The 12,798-nt window shown below is 32.3% G+C and overlaps 2 protein-coding genes across 3 annotated transcripts; one reads left to right on the top strand and one right to left on the bottom strand.

The window, feature by feature from the left end:
- The first annotated feature begins 4,711 nt into the window (after positions 1-4,711).
- Positions 4,712-9,699, top strand: LOC117908934 (calcium-dependent protein kinase 2-like). Its single transcript, XM_034822789.1, has 8 exons — positions 4,712-6,066; positions 6,655-6,798; positions 6,913-7,065; positions 7,884-7,999; positions 8,218-8,385; positions 8,471-8,598; positions 9,113-9,212; positions 9,301-9,699. The coding sequence occupies exons 1-8, from the start codon at positions 5,340-5,342 to the stop codon at positions 9,373-9,375; spliced, it is 1,611 nt and encodes a 536-aa protein (XP_034678680.1). The 5' UTR covers positions 4,712-5,339; the 3' UTR covers positions 9,376-9,699.
- A 730-nt stretch (positions 9,700-10,429) lies between these two features.
- On the bottom strand, positions 10,430-11,721 carry LOC117908422 (protein translation factor SUI1 homolog). Of its 2 annotated transcripts, XM_034822001.1 has the most exons (5): positions 11,623-11,721; positions 11,252-11,334; positions 10,957-11,159; positions 10,798-10,851; positions 10,430-10,721 (listed from the first exon to the last, which is right to left on the bottom strand). In XM_034822001.1, the coding sequence occupies exons 2-5, from the start codon at positions 11,286-11,288 to the stop codon at positions 10,677-10,679; spliced, it is 339 nt and encodes a 112-aa protein (XP_034677892.1). In that variant the 5' UTR covers positions 11,289-11,334; positions 11,623-11,721; the 3' UTR covers positions 10,430-10,676. The 2 variants fall into 2 exon arrangements, with proteins under 2 accessions (XP_034677892.1, XP_034677893.1); XM_034822002.1 differs by lacking the exon at positions 11,623-11,721 and having other exon boundaries at positions 11,252-11,587.
- Between the last annotated feature and the right edge of the window lie 1,077 nt (positions 11,722-12,798).

Here is a 12,798-nt window from a genome sequence, read left to right on the forward strand (position 1 = left end):
GATATGTTTTAAAAAATAATGATTATTTTTACGAGAAAACAATGATGGTATTTTTGCCAATATAAGATAAAAATGATAAAGGGTTAGATTTCCAAACTTGGTTTCCAATAACAATTTCAATCAAATAAATCGATCGAATACTTGAATAATATCGAATACCCAATATTTGGTGTGTGGGAGGGTAAAAATGAGCATGAATATTTTGTTTTTTGAATAAAAATTAAATTTGATGAATTTAATTCTTATATTTGAATGCACATCAGAATTTAATATTTGACTGATCATTTGTTTATAAATTTTTAACAATGAGAACGAAAAGAAAAAAAAAATTAAAATTATTAAACATAATTTTCAAAAAAAATTTATTTTTCTAAAAAAAAATTCAAAAGTGTTTTTTTTTTGTTAAATAATAAGACAAAGAAAAATAATATGATTAAATAAATATAAATTAACCATAAAATTCGTAATGAAAATTAATTAAAATTCTACTTATTATTTTTTATTTCAATCTCGTCAATATTTAAATCATGCAGACGTACAAGAAAACTAAGAAGGTGTGCTTTGCATTTCCGTACCGAGCGTGGACTTAATGTCCGGGAGTGGGGCTTTTTTGGTCTTTGGAAAAAGGGTTGGAGATGATAAATTGATAATGAGGCGATTAGAGCTCTTGACAAGACTGATTTGAATGGCGGGATTATCCATGTCGAGAAATCAGATTCTTCATGGCTCTGAACTCTGAAGCCTTATCTACTGTTTTACCCTTCTCATCCAACCTAGGAACTGAATTTGAACTTATCACAAATTTGTTCAGCTGCTCCATTTTTTTTAATCAATACTTTCCTCGACTATATGGTATAATTTATTTTCTTTTTAAATTTTAAAGATGATTTTTTTTTTCATTTTTTTAGAAAGTTTTGGGATAAATATCTTTTTTTTTTTATAAAAAAAAGTTTTATAAGAAAAAAAAAATGGATTGATTGTGAATGATGGAAGTCAATCAATATGACGATCTAAATTTAATATAATCAATTTGATCAACCTAAATTTAAATTGATTAACTCGGGTTTAATCATGCCAACTCGAATTCAACTTGAATACAGAAAAATGAGGTTGGTTAAGCTTGATTTGGACATCTGGATTAGATATCAGATTGGATTGAACTTAAATTAGTGATTTCTTAATTTGAATTGGGTTCGACTTAGATATAAAATTAACTAACCTACCCGAGTTGCAACCTTAACCTCGATCACTTGTCCTAATTTTTGGGTTAAATTTCAAGTTTCCTCGAATATCTCCTTTAATTTGACTCAAAAGAAGAAAAGAGGTGCATTGAAGGCAAACCTTATGGGAGGGGAGTGGGTTGGTTGGTCTCTTCTAAACCAAAAGGTGAATCTTTTCAATCCTATCCTTGAACCCCACTGTCATATCTGCTTTGTAATCAGATGGGGGACACCCTATTTACCTTGTGAAAGGCATCAATTTTGAAATTTAGGGGGATATTGGAATGGGTATGAACTCATTTAGAGGTCACATTTACATCATCACATGATGGGTAAGGGTAAGGGTAAGGGGGGAGTCGACTCCTTGAGTCTTCTTAATAATCTTATTGAAAACATAACATAACACAAGAGTCCCCACTGAAAATGGGAGGAGTCCCATCTTGCTCTGCCTTTACCTTTTCCAGCTGATGGAATATGATTTATGCATATCCCTTAAAAAGGGCAGCCCCAGTGGAGTCCCTATCTTAACAACCCTTTTAATGCTTTCATTTCTCCAAAAAGGAACATCCCATCCTCAAATATCTGCTGTTTTGGTCTCACCCAATCCTGCCCCATCAAAGCTTTTAAGCCAATGCCAACGGTTCTTCTACTCTCCTATTCAATCACTAAGGTTGTATTTTTTTTTTTTTTTTTGAAGGCAAAAGGTTAATCCTAATAACTATTTGGGAGTAATTTTGAAAAAGATTGAAAATTGAAAATTAAAAATTATTTTTAAATGTTAAAAATATTAAAAACTCTTTCTAAAATGATTTTTAAAATCCATTAGACAGTGATTATAAAAAATATTTTTAATTTTAAAAAAAATCAAATATTTGTAAAATTTATGTAACACTTTAAAAAAAATTTTAAATCGATTGAAACTTTGTTTTTTTAAAGATACAATATAATAGATTTTTTAGATTTTACACTAATATTTTTTTAGATTTTTAGAAATATTTTTATAAAATTTTCAAATATTTAATTTTTTTTTTTAAAAACACTTTTTAAATCATTTTCAAATAAATTGTTGATTATACCAAAAAAATACTTTTTAGACTAAAAATCTTTTAGACTTGTTTGGTAAAACAATTTTTTTGTTCTTTAAAATAAAAAAACAAGAAAATATATTTAACAACCATAAATTGTTTTTTGTTTTTTGTTTTTTGTTTTTAAAAACAGAAAATATGATGTTTTTAGAGAATATTATTTAGTTGTTTTATAGTGTTTTCACTTATTTTTTTATAATAGTTTTATAAAATAATTATACATATAGAATAATTAAAAATAAAACACTCGATATAAAAAATATTTTTATAACATATTTAAAAATAGGTTAAAAACATTTTATATTTCAAACAAAATTTTGTTTTACAAAACATCATAAAGTAATTTTGAAAAACTATTATAAAAAGCTATTTTTGAAAATCATTTTTAAAAACATTTAATAAAGAGGACCTTAGGGTATGTTTGGCAATCGTTTTTTAAAATAGCTTTTTGCTATTCAAAACAAAAAAAAAATTGGAAAACTTGTTTGTAATAAAAAAACTATTTTCTATTTTCTATTTTTAAGAACATAAAACATAGTAATTTTAAAAAACATCTTTTAATTGTTTTACGTTGTTTTAACTTAATTTTTAGAACTATTTAAAAAAATAATTAAACAAACATTTAGAATGATTAAAAAAATAATACTATACATAAAATTATTTTTAGAATATATTTAAAAATATTAAAAATAAGTTAAAAATATTTTAAGTTTTTAAATAACTTTTTTTTTATAAAATATTAAAAAAAAAAGAATTTTAAAAACTATTTTTAATATTATTTTAAAAAATAATTATCAGACTCTGCACTCCAAGCAAAATCATAATAACAGGGGAAAAAAGAGAGAGAAGAGCATCAATTATGTGGATGACAATTGAAAAACCAAATCAAATCATTGACTCCAAAATCCATGTACAAACTACAAGAATAAGCCAAAGAGAGAGGGAGGAATATGCTTCCAAATGCAATGTAGTTTCTAAGAAACTGCAGAATTTGGATGGAAAATGGGATATATGGGGGGACCAAACACGCCCTTATGCCAAATTGCCAACACACGTTTAAACTTTAAAAGCAACCACTCAAAACACCGCGTTCATTTTTTATTTTTTTTAATTAGAAAAAATCAGAGTAATGTTTCACGTTCTCTCTCTTTCCATCACCAACTTCAGACGCCACCCACCTGGCCACGTGTCCATATCCCTACTTTCATGTGCTATCATTGAGCACTTGGGTCCCACTTTTCTTATCCCTTGAGAGAATCAACGGCTCATGAGTGGCCTTGATGTCGTAGTCTTTAATCACAACCGTTTGATGCAGGTACTATTTACTAGGTTTTTTTTGTTGTCATGCTTTGTTGACTTTTTTTGTGTTCACACTCTGTCACCCTTTACATCACGGGAGTCTAAGCCATCAGTTTTGGACAGGATGATGCTTTATAATTGGATAAGTTGTTTTATATATTGAAAAAAAAATTATTTATATTTTATGTCATAAAAATTAAAGTATTTTTTAAAAAATAATTTTCTTTATTTTTAAAAATCACTTACAGAATTTTAAAAGAAAAAAGCAACAAATTTTGATTTTTAAAATATAATTTTATGGACTGTTTTTGAAATTTTTCCAAAAAAAAAAAAAAAAAACCCTCCTAAAGTTTAACAATATTTTTATTTTATTTTATTAAAAGTCCAGTAAAAAAAATTCTCCAAAATTAAAACAAAAAGGCATGATATACTAAGTATTCATAAAAATCTTCATCTTTTTTATTTATTATGGGAAAGAAAATTAATATGATTTCTAATTATTGAAAATAATTATATAATTTTTACTAATTACCCTCCTAAAATTGTCTAATTATTAAAATAATTGGACATTTTTTATTAATTTTTTTTAAATATTGAAATTAATTGGATTTCTATTTGTCATTTTTGTTTGGACATGATTTTTTTTTTTTTCACTCAAATTTAAAATTTTTAAATAGTTTATTTATTTGTAATTCATATGTGACTTATATATATACAATTTTATACCATAGACAATTTATGTGCTTAATTTAAATGATTTATTGATTGATAATAAAATTATAATTTCAAAAAAATTAAAATACAATAATTTGTTAAATCATTATTTAATTTTTATTTTTTATTTTTTGGTTCCATTCATCATTAATAAAATTGTCTCCCCTATCTCCATCATTGATTCGTGTGTTACTTCTAACAACAAATTAATATCTCTATTTAATTCTCCTAGCTGTCTTATTCAATAAATAAATAAATAATATAAATAAATAAATTCAGATAATCCAATTGAAAAATTATTTTCCACCTTGATCGTGGAAAATACAATGGATTGAAGCATACGAATACGTGTCTTTTATATATGGATTTGCAGGCAAAGAAAGGTTTGATTAGTCTCTTTTTGGTGTCCTGGGAAGATTCTCAATTTGCTGTCTCTGCGTTCTCCTCCATTTTCTTATCTGAAGGTCTTGAGGGATTCAACTTTTCGACTCATGCACTGGTTGACCAGGTCTTCTGGTGTGGGCAACCATTATATCTGCTAGACTTTTCTGAAAAAATCGACTTTAAATTCATGATCTGTCATCCATATCCTTAAACCCATCCAAATCCCAGTTCTTAATTTGGCGTTTGTACCATCACCATCATCATCTGTTCTGCTTATTCCCCTTAAATCCCCACCTGGGTCTCAAAATTTCGGTTCTAATCTCACCTGGTTTTCAGTGTTTTTTGCTTAGTTTTTTCTGAAAACCCATCAGGGTTTTTTTTTTCTGAAATTTGGATATCAGGACTGTATTTCTATCATTTTGGCTTTGTTTTCATCGTCTCTTCTGCAAATCCTCTTCCAATCTCCATCTGGGTCTCGGAGCTTTGATCGATTTTCCACTGTTTTCCAGTGTATTTTACATGGTCTTTTCTGAAAGCCCATCTGGGTTTTTTTCCTGTAAATTCAATCCCACCGCTGGGTTTCTGACCAAATCTTGTTCTGTGTCTAGCAGTTGAAATTGGGCAGTAGGAAAAAAAAATGGGTATTTGTCTAAGCAAAGGCAAGAGGGGTTCAGAGCCAGCATATAATGGGTATGGATCAGGAGCAGTTGCTGGAGGCGTTTATGATAGAATCCAAGAACGCCCTGCTGCAGTTCAACAACCGCCCCACCAATTACCCGAAAAGCGTGTACCAGCGGCACAGCCGCCGGTGAAGCCGCCCACGGTGGCCCCAAGTCCCAAGCCTGTTCTCAGGCCTGATACCATTCTTGGTAAGTCTTTTGAAGATGTTAAATTACACTATACTATTGGTAAGGAACTGGGTAGAGGTCAATTTGGGGTTACATATCTTTGTACTGAGAATTCAACTGGATTGCAATATGCCTGCAAGTCTATATCCAAAAGGAAGCTTGTTACTAAGAATGATAAGGAGGATATAAGGCGAGAAATTCAGATTATGCAGGATTTGAGTGGGCAGCCCAATATTGTTGAGTTCAAGGGTGCTTATGAGGATAGGCTGTCTGTGCATCTTGTTATGGAACTATGTGCAGGCGGTGAGCTATTTGATCGGATTATCGCCAAGGGGCATTATAGCGAAAGGGCTGCTGCTTCCATATGCAGGGCTATTGTGAATGTGGTACACATTTGCCATTTTATGGGTGTGATGCATCGTGATCTCAAGCCTGAGAATTTCTTGCTGTCTACCAAGGGTGAAAATGCGCTTTTGAAGGCAACGGATTTTGGATTGTCGGTTTTCATTGAAGAAGGTATAATTCTCGAACTCTTATATATCATTGTCATTTATTTCGATTATCTGAATAATCTTTTGGTTAATTGGTTTGTATTTGTGTTTCTGCCCTTTTTAAGATGTTGGAGTATTAGAAGATCTACTGAAATTCCTCCATCTTAAATAAATATTTTGTATTCTTGAAGCCCATCGATCATATGCTGAATTGCATTTACTACTCTGGAACAATACATTCAAAGAAGAATGAAGCATTAATCATTTCTTATTACGGAGCATCTGAAGTGGCCAACTCAGCTGGTTTTTGGGGTGTCCTCATTTGTCATGCCGTGACTTTAAAATGACTTTCTTGAATGAGGAATGATCATATTACAATTAATCATTGCAAGGATCGAAATTCTTGATTCATATCTTCAATCTAACATGGCAGCATTATGCACACAAGTTTCAACAATTGTTTCTTGGAAGAAGAAGAATGTGTAGCAACTCTTGTTCATTAAGCAAGAAGTATATGTTTGATTGGAGAATGAAATTTCATATGTTTCCACCTTTGATTTGGGTGTCTAGCGATTTAAATTTGATTATGACTAACCTATGAAACTCTTAACAGGAAAGGTGTATCGGGATATCGTTGGGAGTGCTTACTATGTAGCTCCTGAAGTCTTACGGCGTAGATATGGAAAGGAAATCGATATTTGGAGTGCAGGAGTTATCTTGTATATTTTACTAAGTGGCGTACCTCCCTTCTGGGCCGGTAAGGACAGAATGTGTTTTTGCTTAAAGGTTATCACGTTGGATGACACACCACTTTTGATTAGAAAATAAGAAATACAAGTATTTTTTATTAATGGTAATTGCTGAACTGCAGAAACGGAGAAGGGTATATTTGATGCTATATTGCAAGGACATATTGACTTTGAAACTTCACCATGGCCATCTATATCAAGCAGTGCCAAGGACCTAGTTCGGAAGATGCTGACGCAGGACCCACAGAAACGGATCACTTCTGCTCAGGTTCTAGGTATATCACTTGACGTTGTTGATCATTAGATCACTATAATTTAAATTGATTTAGTAAGGGGTTTCATTCTAATACTTAGCTATAATATTATAGTATCGTTATGGTTTATTTAACAGATTTCTTATTGTTACCACTAAGGCCGGATGAAGTAAGTTAGTAAATTTATTGAAATAAAGTATTAGTTTCATTTTGGTTGAAAATAAGGCAAGGAAGAAGGTAGTTGAAGATTCACAAAGCTTCCCAATAGAAGCTAAACAAACCTATTGTTGTATAAGCATTGCAAATAGGTATCCAGAAAAAAGGGGAAAAACATGCATGCATACTGCATATTCCATTTACTGTTTTAAGTCTCATACACAGCATTTTCAGCTCAGATTCCTACTCCTTTTGATCTAAATTACGCTTTATAGTGTAATATAATTAAATCTTTAATAGTCCCTCTATGAAATTCATGAAGTTAATGCTGTTTCCACAGCAAAGGCATATTATCATACCAACCTGTTCAACCAGAGCATGATGTATTCTGATTGTAGTTCAAAAATTTAGAGCTTGTTTGATAATGATTCTAGGAAGTGTTTCTAGCCTTTCTAGTACATGAAACAACTCTTTTGATAAAAAATTTCAAGTGCTAGAAAGATTCAAAGCACTTCCTAAAATCACTACCAAATGGATTATTAGTTAACAGGTTCGTATTTAATATGAATTATTTTTTAGTCACCATTCTGGTAACGTTAAATTGGCATCCTGGCAATATTGTGTGCTTGGTGTGTATGTTGAATGTGTCTTAATAACTGCTCAAAATTTTATGGTGGATGTAGAGCACCCATGGATTAAAGAAGATGGAGAAGCATCAGACAAGCCAATAGACAGTGCAGTCCTTTCCAGGATGAAACAATTCAGAGCAATGAACAAACTCAAGAAACTTGCACTGAAGGTAGGAGTGATTGCTTTTAATTTAAGAACAAATCAAAATGGTATATATATATATATAAGCTTGCATATCTCTACACTTTCTTCTATTGGTATGAGAACTGGCAATTAGGACCCAATTTGAGAGGTCTCACATATTTTCCTTGGATGACATTTATTCTGATCATGTGATTTATTATATAGCATAAATGAGTGGCATAACTGGATCTAACTATATTATAGGTCATTGCGGAAAATCTTTCCGAAGAAGAAATCCAAGGGCTGAAAGCAATGTTTACAAACATGGATACCGATAAAAGTGGTACTATAACCTATGAAGAACTGAAGTCAGGATTGGCTCGACTTGGGTCAAAACTAACAGAGGCTGAAGTCCAGCAACTCATGGAAGCTGTAAGATATTATTGACCACTGGATTTCAGTTTTCTTTTTGGACATTTTCCCTTATCCAAATGACAATCCTTGTTTTGCATTTCAGGCTGATGTGGATGGAAATGGCACAATTGACTACATTGAGTTCATCACTGCAACAGTCAATAGGCACAAGCTCGAAAGAGATGAACATCTGTTCAAAGCCTTTCAGTATTTTGATAAGGATAGTAGCGGGTGAGTCTTTGCATCAAAGTAATCTGTGCTATTTTTTAGGCCACCTAAGTGTAGTGGAAAAGCTCAAGCCTTTCCATTTTTCCCTCTTCAGATTGAAATATTATGCATTAAAATAATCTTTTTTACAGAACTTGGGCGTTTCTCTTCTCCTATCATTTCAAGTATTTGCATCCATTCCATTACAAATATGTTCTGTATCTATTGTGCAGTCTGATCATGAAATCATCAACTATGAAAATGTTCCAGATCTCCAGTTTTGATGTTTTTGAAACTAGTGAGCATGTTCAAAAAAAATTGCTGGAAAATTCCACCATGGTATTAGTTGAGCATTGCATGGTTTTGAATCTTAATTGTATACTCTTTGGTTTTATTCCAAGTCTATTTGAACTCCCAAGAACCCTGAATCTCAAAACTGAAAAAATGAAGTAGCTGCTAAAATTGAGAGTTCAAACGGTTATGGGACACTCTTAAGACTTGATCCAAGTAAGTGCGCTTTGCGGGTATGTTTTTGCAGGTTCATCACAAGAGATGAGCTAAAAGCAGCCATGAAAGAACATGGAATGGGAGATGATGACACCATTGCTGAAATCATATCTGAAGTGGATACAGACAATGTGAGTTGTCTCCATTGTTAATGTCTGAAGCTTGCTCTGTTCTGCAGTATCATGCATTTAACACTCAATTCTATTGAACTCTCTGCAGGATGATAAGATCAACTATGGAGAATTCTGCTCAATGATGAGAGGTGGAACCCAACAGGGATTGAAGGTTTTTTAGTCTCTACAAATGGCTGTTTTTGCTGTTGCACTCGGCACAGTTGCAGCATAAGCCATCTCAGGAGGCTATGTCTGTTTGCAGAAGTGGGAATTTCCCCCCTAGGAAGTTGAATATGTGAAGGTTATCAATTTGTATCTGTTTTCATCAAAGTTGAGTGTAAGATCTGTGCATAGGACACTACTAGCTTTTTATTGCTTGAACTTACTTTCCGGTGTCCTTTGATTTCGTGGCTGTTGATGTTAGAACTTAGAAGGCTTCCTGTGTAGTAGAAATGAAGTGCAAGCAAAGTTCAATTTCAATCAAAGAACGTAAGCATTTACAGAAGGGTACTAGATAGTGAAGTAAATCTTGAGGGGTGAAGCTTCTTCTCTAAAGTGGTATTGGTGGGGTTCCAACTTCCAATTCTATGGTCCCTAACCCTGCTTCAAATGCCATTCAGTTTTGACAGTTCCGACAGCCCCCTATTGGGTTGCAGACAGTCTAAATTGGAAAATATGTCAATATGGAAAATAAACAAACATGTATGGTAAAATTAAATAATAAGTAATTCAATTTTTAAATAAAGTAAAGTAAATTTAGGTTAAATTATTTTTATTAATTTTAAATTATATTTACCTTTATTAATTCTAAAAAAAATAGTGTCATTAATTTTAATTTCAACATCTATTTTTATATACATAAAATAACTTTTACATCAAAAATAAGTTAAATATTTTAATTTAATTTGTAAAATTATCTTTTAACTTTAAATTAATTTATTAATATGTTGATAAAACATAATTTATCATATATGAATCGATCCCCAACCACGACCCTTGGTGTCCACAACAAGGAGGTTGTGCGTCTGCATGAAGGATGAAAGGGTGTTGTGTGATATGAAAGATAAAAATAGGACTGCCAATGGAGGGATCACATTAATGAGGGCTCCTTTGAGGTCAGAAACACAGGCCAAAAGGGATTGAAGACCCTTTAAGGTCAGATCAGATAATAACCCAAAAGGGAATTCAATTGAATCAGAAGCGTGTGTGTGTTTGTTTTATCAGACACACCAAGATTAGAATGAAACCATCCATTATCATTATCATTATATATAAGGTAAATCCAGTACATCCAATTGAAATAATACCAGCAAACACAAACTAAATCCTTTTGGCAGGGAGAACATGCAGAGAAAACACCTTACAAGGATGACAAACTACTACTCTTTTTATCAGGTGCAGACCAGCTGTTATTATAACAAGCCACTACTCCTCAGCTGACCCACCCTAAAGCACCTCTACAATTACAACTATCCCAATTCCTCAAAAACCATGTATCTTGATCTGCTCCTTCTTCACAAGCCCAGCCTGTAAAAATCACAATACCCATCATCAGGATATGGGTCAACAAATAATCTCTATGGTGGGTGTTGATGATAATTACCTGGACAAGAAAATTGGACACGTTCTTTCGCTGATCACCTTGCAGTTGAATAACCTGCACCATAACAAACACACACCGTTTGTTAATTGTCAAACCCTCAATATCAAAACAAGTGATATGGGCCTTTTGGTGTTGTTGTACATGAACTTGATGCTATACCTTGCCAAGCTCTTTGTCCTGCACAACATTCCCATTGCAGCAGAACTCCTTCTTGAGATCCTTGAGGATCTTCTCGTAACTGTAATCCTTCTTCAGTCCTTGGACAGTAGTCAGGCTCTTCTTTCCATTCCTCTGCTGTATACGAATGTGTACATACTCTTTTGCCCCAGGCGCCCCTGAGTCCTTGGCCTCAGCAAATGGATCTGCACTCAAGAATCCCCATCACCATCACAATCAGCCCAACACATATCAGACTCTAGAAAATACAAATCAATTCAGGGCGAGATTAACGTACCAAAAGCAGATGGAATCTGGAGATCAAGTTCAACCATGTACTTTGCTGGATGAAAACTAGAAACACGGGCAATGAAAGCTGGTCTGTTCGTTGAGAGCCGGAGAAAGACAAGAAAAATCGTCAATCACCCCCACAAATTTCAGAAAACCTTAAATGATTTCTCTCCAAATTTTCTTCTCTAAACAAAGAAAAATTCAGCAAGAATACATATACACATGTGATACTTGAATTCCAACAGCATCCAATTAATAGTAGGAACAAAACCCTACAAGGACGTTCATCTTATTCTCTTTCCACAAAACCATATCATATTTTCTCACCGCCCAAACAAAATCTGCAGAACCAATAAGCGTAGGATTAGTATTTGTTACCTGAGGCGTAGCCTACTCCTTTGAAACCTTTGACGGAAACGATGAGCTATGAAAATATCTCGAGGCGGGGGGGTATATATAGGGGTTTATGGCGGTTTAATCATAGCCAGCAGAATTAACTAGGGTTAGGTAGTGGTAGAAGTAGAGTCGGAATGGACGATCACGATTAAGTATTGGACGGCCACGATGTATGGTGTATGATGACGTGGCGTTTAATCGCGTAGAGTTAACGCACTACCCAACCCAACTACCAGCTAGCTTGGGTACTACGTATTGGAGAGAAATTCCGTGGATCGGGGTTGGGGTCGGTGGGAGCATGGCCCCACTAATCTAGGCCTTTCCAGGAGAATCCGGTAAGTTGTAGAAATCAAAGACAGTTTTGACTCCTGTGACTAACGTGAGAGCGTGGACACCACCCTCCTTTCCCATTGAGCTCATTGTATCAATCAAGGATTCCTGTGGCCCACATTTGTGCTACGCGCTACTTTGGTTCTGCGGCTTCTGCCCACGTTCAAAAAATAGCATCTCTTATTTTCCTGATTGGCATCCCGTGAGTTGTACTCGAACGAAATATAGGGCTGTTTAGTGATCCCTTTTGAAAATAATTTTCTATTCTTAAAAAAAAAAAAAAAAAAAAACCATATTTCAAAAATTTAAAAAAAAGTTTTATTTTTGAAAAAGGGATAATATAATATTTTTGAAAAACATTTCAACTTCTCAACACCCATATGTTTTACAAAATATTTTTTTTTAAATTGTTTTTCAAAACAATTATTAGTTTATAGGTTTTTGGTTTTGAAATAACCTAAGCCCAAATTTTTTAGTGAGAGTCAATTTCTAGTTTCAATCAATTTATAAGTGGGAGGGATTTTTATTATTATTATTATTATAAAAATATTTTATTATGATTTTAGAATAATTATTATTTTTACAATCTTAAGTACTTTTATATATATAAGAAAAAAATTTGACTAAAATAATCACTTTTTAGATATAAGTATTTTAAAAATAGTTCTATCTAAAAATTTAATTTATCTGTAATATTTTTATTTTAATCATGAATAATTATTTTTTAAAATACATTTAAAAAATAAGTGAAAACAAATAAACAAAATTCTTTTTAAAACATATTTAAAAAAAAACAATTTTTATATATAAAAAAAACTATATTTTCTT

This window comes from Vitis riparia, chromosome 19, assembly GCF_004353265.1.
Source record: "Vitis riparia cultivar Riparia Gloire de Montpellier isolate 1030 chromosome 19, EGFV_Vit.rip_1.0, whole genome shotgun sequence".
NCBI classification, from domain to species: domain Eukaryota; kingdom Viridiplantae; phylum Streptophyta; class Magnoliopsida; order Vitales; family Vitaceae; genus Vitis; species Vitis riparia.

Excerpts from the sequence above, each read along its gene's own strand:
- LOC117908934 (XM_034822789.1), top strand. The coding sequence starts at position 5,340 with ATGGGTATTTGTCTAAGCAAAGGCAAGAGGGGTTCAGAGCCAGCATAT. Across the intron at positions 7,066-7,883 it reads CACTTCTGCTCAGGTTCTAG|AGCACCCATGGATTAAAGAA; the intron begins GTATATCACTTG and ends TGGTGGATGTAG. Across the intron at positions 8,000-8,217 it reads TCAAGAAACTTGCACTGAAG|GTCATTGCGGAAAATCTTTC; the intron begins GTAGGAGTGATT and ends ACTATATTATAG.
- LOC117908422 (XM_034822001.1), bottom strand. The coding sequence starts at position 11,288 with ATGGTTGAACTTGATCTCCAGATTCCATCTGCTTTTG. Across the intron at positions 11,160-11,251 it reads CCAGATTCCATCTGCTTTTG|ATCCATTTGCTGAGGCCAAG; the intron begins GTACGTTAATCT and ends TCTTGAGTGCAG. Across the intron at positions 10,722-10,797 it reads TGTCCAATTTTCTTGTCCAG|GCTGGGCTTGTGAAGAAGGA; the intron begins GTAATTATCATC and ends TGATTTTTACAG.